At 40.9% G+C, this 14,586-nt stretch overlaps 1 protein-coding gene across 1 annotated transcript in view; it reads left to right on the top strand.

Annotated features, from left to right (window-relative positions):
* Nucleotides 1–14,586, top strand: part of LOC122399487 (FH1/FH2 domain-containing protein 3) — a 250,892-nt gene that overhangs the window by 188,436 nt on the left and 47,870 nt on the right. The window contains exon 5 of the mRNA XM_043400189.1: nt 4,556–4,661. Within this exon, the coding sequence (XP_043256124.1) occupies nt 4,556–4,661 (106 nt within the window). The remainder of the gene's footprint in view (nt 1–4,555; nt 4,662–14,586) is intronic.

The raw sequence follows: 14,586 nt of genomic DNA on the forward strand, positions 1-14,586 counted from the left end.
CGCTCGACGAGTAAATATTTGCATGGCGATTCGAGCGAGTGCATTTTCTCCTTCCTTCGGTCTCACCCCCGAGTCTAGATCCTCCAGCCTCGTCCCTTTCTATCCTTGTTATCTCGATAACCGCGGCCCTTTGTCTCGCAAATTCGTTATTCCTCGACGCGTGCACGTTGCATTCCAATAATTTTCGCCGGCATTGCGCGCGACAGCTCAGAATATTCACACGCGACACGTACGCTAGGGGAGGATACGCGTTCCCAAGAACAAATTTTCATTTATTCGCGGGTAAATATTTTAGTTCATCCTGCCTGTAAATTATAAAATTACGAAGCGTAATTTCTCGAAGGACATGTTACAAAAATCAAGAGGCACAAAACATTTGTTAGCAGCAGTGATTCGTAAAATGAACATCGTACAGCGGAGCCTAACTTCGACACCAACGGATACTTGTACACATCGATATCGTTGAGCTTCATTGTTGAGAGGAATAGAAATGTTCAACTTACGAATCACATGATCATTTTAAGAATCATTACCCTAGTATCCCCGAATTTAGAGAACGAGACATGCTTGCTAAAAGTGCAAGTAATTTTTAATAAATACTGCCAACCACCAATCAGTTCATTAATAATTTTGAACAAGATTAAATTATTTCATGATCGTCGAGGATTTTGAGACGGAACTCCCGAATCCGGGAACAATAACTTGAGAAAACACGGTCGCTGTCCGCGCGTCGTCGTTTTCGGCGATGAATAGAATGAATTTGACCGCGAGCGCTCGATCCGTTTCAAGTTTTGTCGGGGCAAAAGTGGCTTTTGTTTCTTGTTTGCTCGCGAAACGAGGAGCAAACTCGCGCCGCAGGAGCGTATTTATTCATGGCCGAGCTTTCACCGTTCTTTTTCTTCCACACAATTAAATCACGCAATTAGCCGAGCGAGAAAAAGTCCTTTCCCGTGGCGTTCGTTCGAAGTTGAAAACTGCACGGCGAAAGAAATCCTATTATACCGGAAGCTGTCGTTGCTCCTAAGTGATGGATGAGTTTATTGTAGAATTATATTAGAAACGTGATGAATGGGGTCGGGAGTCAAACGCGATGGTCGATAATCTGTTTACCGGATTCTTCACGCTAACCCTGTTACTCGTCGCATCGAGTAATGTTATCCGTTAAACGTATTGTAAGCGTATTAGGCAAACGATATTTCACTATTACTAATTTAATTAATCGTAATAAGGATGATAATAGTGAAATGGATGGTATCAATTATGAAAATACTGTGAAAAATTTGAAAAAAAAATATGGAATAATAGTCGACTAATAATGACTGGTTTATTGGATAGAGAAACTTTTCCATTACCAACTTTGAACGAGTACCGTTGAACTCTTTATTAATTAAAAGATTTTGCTACACTCGGAATAAATGGTAGTTGGAAAGCCGATAAAATATGGCGGACGCGTTATCAACTCCCAATAACCTCCACTTTTTCCAGCGCCATTTTATCCGTCGGTTCAGCGTTATAATAATGAAAACGAATCCCATCGAATCTCCTAATTCATCTTTTCCTGTTGTAATTCGATACTGATTTACTTTAAAATAAATTATTAAGTTCTTTTATACGTTCAGTGACATCTTGTTCCGGTCTTAGACATAGCGTAGTTCGTGTTTCGAATTGTTGTACAGAACGTGCTTCTCATCACCGGTAATAATTTGGTTTGGAAAATGGGTGCTTTGCCAGTTTCGCAACGAGGAATGAATATTCACACGTTGGATACAGTTCGCGACTGACAGTTCATACGGAATCCATTTCCCAACACTTGATACGTTTCCAATCATTGCTAAACGTTGATGCACGTTACCAAATTCATTAGAGCCCATTTTAGTCTGATTAGAGTCTCCGGTGCTTCGTCATCGAATTCTAATCGATTCTATCTTGGCCCAAGGACTCCGAAACACCGAAATTTTGCAAATTATTCGATCGTGATTGCAAATCTAAAACGAAAAATAACTTTTACCGTTCCACTTTGGTAATTCGCGCATTAGTAACCCGAGACACCGTCGGTCGCGTATCGGAGATAACGCTCGAAACTCCAGCAGCCAGCAGTTTCAAGAAGCGGGGAGATAACTTTGTCTCAACCCGGGGAGAAAATTTATCTCAACCCGAAAGACATTACTGTACTTTTCTCACGTGAATTTCATTTGAAACGCGGCGGTGGCTGTTCATAACGCCGATATAGTGTTCTAAAGAACGTGCATACAGTAACTCGAGGATCAGCAGTTGGTTCAAAAAAATGTTGATTAGAAGATTCGAATCTTTTAATTAAATCCCTAGATTGAGAGGCATAGAAATGTTCAATTTACGAATCACCGTTGGTGTTCATTTTGAGAATCATTTACTGTGGAGCGCGACTTGAAATTCAGGACAAGTAGAAACAGTGTGCATTGGGCAGACATGTCAGAGCCAGTTAATTTCACGAAAATTTTTATAATAATCAAATACTTTCCGCGATTCCTTGCGTCTCGATTGCAAAGATAAGCGGCTGGTTTGCTGTTTGGTGCGTTATATCGGACGGCAAAGGGCACAAGTCCGCCGAAAACAATCCTCGAATTCTTCCTTCGAGCGATACCTTATCGTTTCAATTATCAGCGGGGCTAGCTACGAAATTAATTACAAGCTCCGATCCTCGACCCTCCGTGGTTCAACCCGGTCCTCGTTCCCTAACGTAATCTCTCTCCATCGTCGGCGGGATTTATCAGGAAATCGTCGCAGCAACGTTCAATTTCGTTTCTTAATCCGACGGGGCTAATCGGCTCTACATTCCGCGCTCAAATCTCGCGTAAACTTCCGCCATTTCGATTACACATAGGAGCCCAGGCCACGAACGAGCTTCTTATCGCATACACAATTTTAAATCTCAATATTCCCTTTTCATCCATCATTGATTTTAATCATTTTAGCTACTTATATTTCTTTGATATTCAATACACTCAGTAGCCAACAAAAATTCATTTTTCACACTTTTTCAAAACACTTCGATCTCTTCGTTTACTTGCTATAAAAAAAATTAAATATTCTACTGTTAGAAAAATTTCGAAATAATTCGTCCCGTGGAAAATATTCCAAGATCTTTGATCTCTGATCTTTTAACATATTTATGAAAATGTCTTTAAAATAGGAAGTTCGATGGAAATAGGTGGTGAGATGATTTGTCTGTCGCGACGATTCGTCCGTGTTAAATTTATTATTTTACGGGAACAACGGGCGTTCGAAGGGCCGCGCGCGAACATCGCGCTGGAAACGAGCGGGTTTAATCAAACTTGGTAGATTTTCCATTATGTCCGCGACTTCGCGCCCGGAGCGGCATAACTAATTCCATTTACCTCTTCCGGCCTCCGGCTGGCTTAGGTGGAAGCGTCGAGATAAATCGCGCGTCTCCGCGAGCTCCTCCGGGATCGGATATCAGCGACTCCGCTCGTCCCGTTCCTCCTATCCACGTTCGTTTCCAGCGGAACGTCGGGGAACCGATGATCTCGGTAATCGGCTTTCCGCTTGTTTCTGCTGGACGTGACGCGTTTCGTTCTTTCTTGGACGGTTCTCGTTCGAAACGACGACGAGGAACGTCGTGTTCGGAAATGGTCACGAGTTCCTTCGGTAACCGACTTACAGACGTGGTCAAACTAATACGATTCCACCGTCGAAGTCGAGGAAAACCCGCACCCATTTTCGCGAATACGTACTTCCTTAATTACCGTACGAATTTAGGAAAGTCTTGCACGATGGTCACAATCCGCGTCTGAATTTTGTCGAACCATGGTTCTTCAAATAACAGTCTAACTCGTCAAATATTTTTCTGACAGAGCTGAACTGGTCATATAAGAAAACTCAATTCAATAAGAGTCATTTGATTATTAAAAATTTCCCAAGCAGTCAAAATGACTGCTTTTGGGCAATATAGGTATAACACACATATATATACCAGAAATGAAGGAAGGGGGAGGTAACGACAATTATTAATAAACGCATTTATATGTTGTGCAAAAAGTCACAAAATTCTAAGAAATTGTGTCATTATATACATAACTGTTTTTCTAATTGAAATTAAAAAGCAGTCAAAATGACTTCCTTGGGAAATCTAGTGTTAATTACCGTACGAATTTAGCTGGTTTGAATTCTGTCGAACCATGTTCCTTCAAATAACAGTCTAACTCGTCGAATTTTTTTCTGACACGATCCACGAGTGTAAAATAAACAGACTGGATGCAATTCAAGCAAACACGAACACCGAAAGAAAGGACAATAAATTCCTGGCCCTCCCCCCTGATATAATAGCCATCGGTAAACACGACGATGCTCGAAGAGTATTTTATTTATCGATCGTGCGCCCGTGACCGAGCCGCGAAACGTTTTAGCATTTCAAATTTCGAGATGGCCATAAATTTGGAAACGTCAAACGATCGATTAGGAGTCTCCATTCGCCGGGGAATAAATTATACGCGCGCGACGATGTAGCAGGTATCTATTTCGCAGCCGGCGCTATTTACCATAAACTTTGGTTTTGCAGGAGGACAAGGACCTGGTGCATGAGTTTGTGCAAAATGACGGGCTTGCCTGCCTCATCAAGGTTGGCAGCGAGGCTGACCAGAATTACCAAAATTACATACTACGGGGTGAGTATCTTAACAATTTCTCGATAGATTGTAACGTGGTCCGTGCATAACGTTGCTTAGGCTGCTGATTCAAGCTATACGTCGAATACGAAATCCTATAAACTGCAGTCGTAAATATTTATGAGCCTGTAGAGATCGAATAATATTTTATCCTAAATCTCTGTACAAGGTGCACCACAATGGCAAATACAATTTGGACTAATGGTCGTAACGAAGCAAACTTAAAAGCTTTCGGAGCAGATATGAGCCTATGGCAGCTCAAGGTTCATAAGATTGCATTTTCGAGTTTACATTAAACAAATATTTAAGTACGAAAGAAGAGGTATACTTTGCCGGAGTTAGAAAGTTTCAATAATCATTGCTTATATCAGGAACGGATAGGAATGATTCATAAAATATTACGAAAGTATTTACAAACAGCACGATCATGGTCAAGATACCAAACGTTAATTATAAATATCTCGAATCGGTCACGCTGACATAGTTTCCATCGAGAATTCTTAAAACAAAGCGACTATGACTCAAAGATCGTATTATTATTTCTGTGTTTAAATAGTTTCTGCAAATTTCAAATCTCTTCTGCGCTAGACCTGTGTCTTTTATCCATCCTCCGCCTCTTTGATCGCTGAAGCGTTCGAAGGGAACTTCCGGGACAGATGTCTGCATCTGAGGATGGCCGCCCAGTAGAAACTGCAACAATGGTGTCTATCAATTTTGAAGTCTACTCTAAACATACCTCGAGGCGTTTCCTAGAACTAAATTTTGCACCTCGATGAAATTACAATCCCTAGTCAATCACTCTAATCCTCTAATGGATAAGTATCTTATGAAAGTTGGCACATTATGGATGATGGACTTCATTTTGTAACAAAATACAGAATGTCAAGGGTGATCCTCCTAGTTCAACTTACGAATCGCGTCTAGGGTTCATTTTAAGAATCATTCCTCTATATGTTTAGATTATAGCTATTGTTGGTTTGTCTCTTTCGAAAAGAGAAAGTTTTCTTTCATTTACAAAAATTCAAAAATTCAAAGTTTCATTTTTCAAGACACAAGTCAAGAAGGTGCAGTGTTTCTTCCTTATCCTGGGCTTATTTAGACAATGGATAGGACCATTTTTCGTCACTGACCTTTCTTCTTTCCGGCAGTTTCTTCTAAAGACAAAGTTTAGTGTAAAAATCAATTTCCAATAGCAATCTCTCCTTCGTTAAAAAGTGAATCGTATCCAACTTCCACGCCTGGAAAGTTAAGATAGGCCCAAAGGAAGTCACCGATTCGAATTAATGCCAAGTCGCGGGCGTTATCGGTATCGTTCCATTGGAAACAGTGAACGCAGCGTGCAAATCCATAATAGCGAGCGTCGTCGGTCGAGTTTGTGCATTCGGCGTCTAAGATTTCTCTCCGAGCGCGAGGACGTCGTACGTCTCCGACGCTTTCGTAAACACCGATAAGATAATACCGTCGCAAGGCGGCTAACAGCGCCTAACGAGCGGCGCATCAACGCCTTCGCCAAACCGAGTCGGCTTCAGAAACTTCGTCCTACCCCTCCGCGTTTCCCTCCTCAGTCCCTGGCGCGTTTCAAAGCGTATTTTCCGTAATACACGCCCCGCACGGCTGATGGAAGATACATCCACACCTAACTCAGGTGCACCGGGTGCAACGGGGACACCTCACTCCACTTTCTCACACTGGGTCAGATCACGCGTACGTGAGCTCGTAGAGTTTCGAAGAGTCGACAAAGGCAAACTGACACATGCCCTCTTTTTGGACCCTCCAAAGCTGCCCCGAGTAATTTCACTGGGCCCTGCTGACCTCTGCTTGCCTCTTCTGGCCCCTGCTGATCACTAACAACAGCACAGGACTCCTGACAACTGTTGACAACATATAACGACAGCTACTAGCTATTGCTGACCACTGCTGACAACAGCAGGCGTCTCCTGACAATTGCTAACAACACATAACCACAGCTACTGGCTATTGCTGGTCCCTACTAACCTCTGCTGGTCTCTGCTTGCCTCTGCTAGCTACTGGTGACAACATATAACACAGCTACTGGCTATTGCTGGCCTCTGCTGACTACTACTGACATGATACATAGGTCGAAAAGTAAAAATGCCTGATGTAAGGTCGGATTTCAATTGTTCAAGAGCGAGAAGGCAAATGTGAGCCTTCCTCTCTCGGCTCCCACGATCCAAAATTACTTGGGGCAGCTTTGGAGAATTGAAAAAGAGGATGTGTGTCAGTTTGCCTTTGTCGAATGAGGTGCATCCGGGGCTTCGTCTGGCATCTCTGGATACATCTTCTTAGCACGCGCCGCGGAACTGCGCCGTTAACGCTCGATGTTTACAAAAGCAGCGCGGGGCGAAACCGCGATACGTTGCAGATTATGAATGCACCCTTTGATCGCGTTTCGAGTGGCTCAGCCTCGACGCAGCCCGCTCGAGTGCTCCGTAAACCTTCCCGGGCGAACAACGCGCAAGAAGGCCAATTCCGCGTCGGGTCTGGCTAGTTGCACCGCAACCCACTTGTGGCTCCTCTCTGTTCTCTTTACGGCTCCGATAACGAAGAGAGCCACCTCTCTCGTCTTCGATCTCGCGAGACTTCGAGTGTATTGTATACCGAACCGGTCCTACGGGACCTCGAGAGACCTCCGGATCACGAAACTTCTACAACCAGTCGGGGAAAAATCGCCCCACGGAGACGACACCATCCGCTACCTCGTCCCGCGTTTTTACTTGATGTTTCTGTCTGGCACAAATTTTGCAATTGCAGTTACAATTTCATTTATACAGAGGTCAAGTATTTATCCTTCCTCGTTAATATACAAGAGCAGGAGTGACGGAAACTGTCGAAAACGTTCAAAGATACAGTTCAAAACTTTCAAAAGACACCGGGATAGAGAAGTGATCGAGGAACTAAACGTACAGGTGGACCTAAACGCGTTTCCTTCAGTTCTTGTTACTTGCACTTATACAGGAACGAGAATAAATACTTGCCTAATTTACGATATTTACAGAAAAATAGTTGATCGATTTAACTTCTGAGAAATTCTCATTAGTATTTCTCATCTGAATTGTAATTTCTGTCTCGATGTAAGAGACACGTGTCGTCCAGAGTAGTCGTAGTTCAAGGCAATCCACATCCTCGTCGCTAATGATAGTCGTATTTCCTTTACTTTTGTTTTCAAGAGATTCAATTTTCAATAAGACTGCATAATAAATGACACTTGACCAGTCCTGCGTCAGTAACGTTGTGTTCGTAGTAATTAATAAGCGCTGACTTGGTTTAAATAACAAATCTCGTGCCTATCGTTCCAAACTTCTTCAAATACGTTCGTGACATTTATTGAACAAGTAGAACGATATATTATCATTATTAATCAACCTCCTAAACATCTTATTGGGCCACCTATGACGAGTGACGTTCTCTGAATCTCCCGAAACGACTTCATTGTACCAAGTCGAATTAGATCAGACGCAGAGGTTCAACGAGATCCTTTTACGACTGTTTGCAAGGAGGTTGGAGGAAGGCAAAAGGGGCCTAGCAGTTGTCCGACCAAGTCAATTAAGATTAAGCGAATATTGAGCAACCAAGAGTTCTCGATAAGCGGCGTAGTAAACCAGATAACGTAATTCATAAAACAATTTGGCGTTTACGGTTATCGCGCGCATGAATTAAACAACGTTTTAACGGTGTCGCTTTTGGAAAGGCCACCCGGGACAGCCCGCACTGTTAACTGTCTAATTTTCGGGGAAACTCATTGTGCGTTCCTTATCTCTCGGTAAACAGGAAATTTATTACGAGCAGGCTCGAAGGGGGCATCCTACTTTATAATCCAGCGACGCACAGATTGCGTCAACATATTACTGTGTCAGGGCTGGTTGATTATAACGACGTTTTCCTTGATATTGGCTCATTAAAGTACCGACAACAGTTTCCATTCCTACCCTAACTCGATCTAAACCAACGGATCTCTGACTCGGTGCATGAAATAAAATCACATCTTGTCCAATTGTGAGACTGTGAATCAACTTTCTTCTATATTTTCGATAGAATTTTCCTCCTTGATCTAACGTTTAAACAGGTTTTCCCAGAGTCTTGCAATACGTACTTTGTGTACATGCTTTTTATCCCAATTCCGATTGTTCACTTTCCGCGAAGCGATCAACGTCGTTCAGCAAAAAGGCCGCGAAAATGGCGACGTAATCTGAATTTCGAGCATAAAACATCTGTTCGGTCGAGTTGGAACGATAAACCCGTGCCTCGTGCACGATTAAGCACGATATCGCCGAGGAGACGGCTTGGCAAAGCGTGGCGCGCGTTTCTGCGACGAACTTGACACCAAAACTAACGGCCCCCGAAAAACGCGATTCGCTCTAAATTATGTCATCCCCTCGGATCGTGCCAAGAGTCTGGTTCCCGAAAAACAGCGCATTCACCAAATTTTCGGTCCGAAAACGTCGCCCGAATCGCCTTGAATCCCCTGTCGTTTCGAGTAGCCGAATATAGATCTGCAATTTTTTATTTCTCTACGTTCGTACGTTTGAAGGGATATGTTAGTTTCAAATTTTATATGTTCAAACGTTTTTGACTATCTGAAATTGCTTCTAACCATAGATCTGGAATTTTTAATTTTGTTACATTCATACGTTTGCAACAGTTTCAAGAGGTTTGTTAATCCAAGCTTTAGTACTTTAAAAGTTTGCAAATTTTAACTTTGGTACGTTCAAACGTGTGGATCTGCATTTGCTAGTACAAAAAAGAGTAATAAAGATCGTTGTCATTGTCAAAGAACATACCTTTGTTCACGCGTGAAACGGTAAAAGGGAACACGGAATTTAATTACTGTTTTGGGCAGATAAAATACTGTCCATTCAAGAGCAGTGATTGGCTGTTTCACTACCTTAACACTCCGTCGTCCGGTATTTTTGAGAGACAGAAAATAGTCCAGGATCTGATCGTTCCAGAGGAGGAAGTTCCCGGTAGAAGAAAAGAGCAGAGAATTAGAAGAGCACATAACGTTTATGGAATTTATCAAAGGAAACGCCAAGCTTTGTTCGCCGCATAACTTCACCGCGATAATCTATAGAATTTCGCGGGGAGAAACACAAAGGTGGGAAAATTTGCGCACGGTATAATGCGCGGGGATCATTGCTTTGAATCATGCTCGCGGATGCATTTTCCCGCGGCCGCGGAAGCATGTAAATCAGAGGATACGTTCGGTGTGCATTCTGTATGGAATAACGCGCGAATAGGAATTCGCCCTGCTGATCAGCCCCATGAACGCGAAATCCCGCGACTTCGCCTGACATTTGCATATTTTCATCGGCGCAAAGCTCACGGTATCGATCTCACGCGCGGATTCGAGAAAAAACATCGGTTTCCAGGTCTCGAGAAACACGGTTCCACGATCCGGGAAATCTTTCAGTCATGAAAATTGTTCCGTGAAAGAAATATTTAAAATCTCTTGAGAAGGTCTTAAAATGTAATCTCGACGAAACGTAAACCCATAATAAAAATTTAATAAATGTTCTTAGAGAATCGCTGGCTAATATGGTCTGAATGTATATAAAAATGCTCGAGTAATCTTTCATTCGATCCCATTCGTGGAAATCGAGTTTCCAGAAGGCGTACGGATTATGATTCTAAATCACAGGGGGGAACGTTTTCTGTGCCGTTGGACGCAATGTCGTCGTAGCTTCCACTGTTTTGTCCCTCCTTCCGCTGCTCCTCCAGCTTTTTTCATTCCCCTCTTTTATTTTTTCCCTTCTGAAAAAAGAAAAGAAAACGGTAACACGAGAGTGCTTCCCCGTGACGTCGCGAGCTCGTCGGTGGATTTTTCGCGCGGAAAAATTATGGCAGCTCGTCTACCCGTTAATCCGCGAGTGCGCGTCGCGTGGAAAATTTGCGGTACATCGACCAATTTAACGATTATAATATGTATCTCGACTGGACGTGGTCACTGATAGTCGATGATTACGCGATCCGCGCTCTCGCGTGCTTCTAATTAGATTTCGCGGCGTAACTTATGGCCGGTATAATGATAACGGGTCGGCTAATGCCCGCGACCGTTGCGCGCTTAAATCGCTTTACAATTATTGTCATTGCCGGCGCGATTGTACCAATGAAGCGACGCTACGATTGCGACGTCGATGCTTGAAACGTGACGTTCACCGCGAACAGTGCCTCTCAAATTACTATCACCAGAAATGCTCGTGAAATGAAACGTAAGAAGAGATTCTGCGTTTAAAGATGAGTCGACAATGTACGATGAAATTTGATCGTACAATGTTTCGTTTTCGAGAAAATCGAGCTCGAATGTTCATCCAACGCGCGACTTGGACGTCACCGCAAGTAGAAACAGTAAATAATGATCAGACGCGCCAGCCAAATCGTACTCGATATGTAACAAATATCGAAGCAAGCTTCAGTCTGCATTTTCAACTTATTTTCGTGCGCGGAATTATTTAGATCGACCTGTTCATATAATTTTTATACGAGTCGGTCTCGGAATGGATCGTTCCACTTTCTTAGCCCGCCTCTGAGGCTCGCGTTCTGTTTACATCGAGAATATTTTTGACTATTCAGAAATGTTACATTTTTTTTTTAACATTTGTAATACTATTGGTTGTTTTTCTGAGCTTCCAAACCTGGTTTACTATTAAATATTTTCAATTTGAATTAAAAGCATCTTCAAAGGAGACACAATGCTAGGAAGTAATTAAGAAAATACTTTTTGGAAATGAATGGATTCGGAAAGCGTTATATACGATTCGAGTAGAGATTCAATCGAAGTAGAAGGTACTGGAGTGCTTTAAGACGATCAAAAGTTCTACCTTACGAAAGCTACGGAGATCACAAACTTCTTTGAAGACTAATCAATTAGTTTGAATCGATAGTCTTTCCCCTAATATAATCTTTTACTCTATCTTCTTTTTTAAAGAATCTCAACTAGTTTTTGTAACAGTGTATTGATCGAACATTTTACGTCTTTGTAAAATTTTTAAATTTCATACAAAGTTTAATATTATCGTAGTTACGATGTAGATTTACCTTTTAATTTTAATTTTAATTTTAAGAGATAACGAAGGTTATATTGCATTTTGTTCGGTATTTTCGCGTGTCGTTTGAGAACCACTGTCCCAAATGATGTCCAATGCTGTTACGGGTGAACGTTGCCTTGATATTCGACACGCCATGCATATAAATGCTCATTATAGATCGCGCCCTTATCTTTTTATCCATTAACGCGCCCTCCCTTTCTTTTTTTTCTGGATTGCGTTGGTCCAGCCTATTTTCCCCCGCGTGGAAACGGTTTCAGATGAATTGGATCAAAAGCCGCGATATAAATTCGCGCCCAGCAAGACATTTGAGGAATACGCGGCACCATGCAAATTGCTAAATTTACGTGCTGGTGTTGTTACGTTAAATCACCGGCGCGCTGTACAACAGCGACTGCTAAACGCATTATGCCGCGTAATGTTTATCATCAGCATAATAACCATATTAACATTCACCCTTCTTCTATTTTTCCATCGACAATAAATCGCCACTGGGCGAGAATATGCCGGATAACCTGCGATTAATGATCGCGCACGGAAGTGCTCGAGATTTGTTCACCAATCTCCGTTTTCATTAATCGCGAAAACCTTGGAATATTTTAATTTTAAGAAGCGAAAAAATTCCATGGAAGCGCAATCACAGACTGGCGATTACCGGAGTATCGCGCAAACGACATTCCTCGATGTTACTTTTTTTGAACGCGAAAGCAGGGGCGGCGATAATTAAATTTCGCCAACGTTGCGTGTTCCTTATCAGTGAAGTTCAAGAGTTCCATCTAGTTTGTAATTAATTTTTCTCTCGCGGCTTGTTTTCTACGTTTTCGTTGACGCCGTTTTTAATAACTTTCGTACGTGTTCGTGTCATATTTCGCGTATATTACGGGCCGTTAAAATAGTTATGGTGCTAGATCGAAAGATATGAGAGGAGCGTAATAAATTATGATGCAAAGAAGCTCAGGAATTGAACGACAAGTTCGTCCTGTGTCAAAATGTTAAACAGCCAGTGCAGTAGATCTACTAGAAATCTACCAAAAAGTACTAAACATCATCACTGTGCAACGTTATGAAAATTTGTTAAAATGAATTTAGAAAAAAAAATCGAAAGATACAGAAATTTTTCGACGAAATTAAAAAATTTCAAATCGTTCTAGAAAAATTATTTTCGGTTGCGGGGGTCAATTACAATCATTTTTTGTGAATAGACATACCACGGAAAACCTACGCACTTTTGAGAAAAAAATTCATTACTGAAAATTGCATGTCCGACCATACATTGATATGTTTCCCTGAAATTTCAGGCGAATGTTTAAACCATCATAACTTTTGAACGCATTGGACGATTTTAATGTTTAAAAATGCAAACGACGCGTATTTTGATGAAGAATATGTAGAAATTCCAAGAACATTGGAAAAGTTGTTCCTTAACCCCGTAAAATTAAAAAAAAACCCATAAACATGGTACAATTTCCAAACAGCCATAAATCCTACAATAGTATATACATTTCAATAAAACTTTTTTCTGAAGTAGAGCTCATGGGTACTTACAAAAAAGTATTAGACAACTTTTCTGTAGGGCATCAAGCAAATTTATTAAAAATCAAAAACTAATTGTTAAGAAAAATCGACAGGGTGTAGGTGCTTAAATTTCTCGACGAAAAAAAAAATCTCAAATCGTCCTGGAAAAATTATTTTCGGTTGCAGAGGCCAATTACAATAAATAATAATCAATAGACATACCCCCGAAATCCTACCCACTTTCGAGAAAAAAAATTCGAGCAGGTGTGAGATTTTTCGACAAAATTAAAAAATTTCAAATCGTTCTAAAAAAATTATTTATAGCTAGGAGGATCAATTATGATCATTTTTTGTCAATACACATACCCTCGAAATCCTACGCACTTTTGAGAAAAATATTCGAGTAGGTGTGAGATTTTTCGACAAAATTAAAAAATTTCAAATCGTTCTAAAAAAATTATTTTTAGCTAGGAGGATCAATTATGACCATTTTTGGTCAATACATATACCCTCAAAATCCTACGCACTTTTGAGAAAAATATTCGAGTAGGTGTGAGATTTTTCGACAAAATTAAAAAATTTCAAATCGTTCTAAAAAAATTATTTTTAGCTAGGAGGAGCAATTATGATCATTTTTGGTCAATAGACATACCCCAGAAATCCTACGCACTTTCGAAAAAAAAATTCGAGTATGTGTGAGATTTTTCGCCTAAATTAAAAAATTTCAAATCGTTCTGGAAAAATTATTTTTGATTGTGAGGGTCAATTACAATCATTTTTTATGAATATACATACGGAAGAAGTATGTTTTAACGAAAGAAATACAAAAATTCAGCGTTCTATAATGTTGCGTTTCGAACTTCTTGATGTTTAATTTAACAGTGACTCGACCGAATGTCTCGCTCTTACGAATTTCACGGCGATCCACTTTTCGTGTCATCGTGTAACCTACTTCGAAGACGAACGTCTCGACGATAACGTAATTTAATTGTGAATGTACAGTTAACAATGTCAGCGTCCTGCTCGAAGGATAAAATATATGCTCGATACAAATTAAAATACTATTACTTTCTTCATTAAAACATATGAAAATTTCAGTATCTAATATACAAAATTAAATATGTTTTCGAACGAATGACTATCACGACGTTAATAGAAAAGATGCAAATTTGACTCGCTACGATTGTATTTTAGATGATGTTTAATCGTAGCGTTATTCAGTGGCCGTGGATAAGAAATCCTTCGATAACTGATAGCTATCGTTCCACCATAACTCGACATCCTAGTTGCGCTAAATGTTCTGAAAGTTCATGAGCCTGGAAGCTTCAGGGAATGGTTGGCATAACCGA

Source organism: Colletes gigas, unplaced genomic scaffold (genome assembly GCF_013123115.1).
Source record: "Colletes gigas isolate AHSC1104 unplaced genomic scaffold, ASM1312311v1 Colletes_gigas_Sc00013, whole genome shotgun sequence".
Classification (NCBI taxonomy): domain Eukaryota; kingdom Metazoa; phylum Arthropoda; class Insecta; order Hymenoptera; family Colletidae; genus Colletes; species Colletes gigas.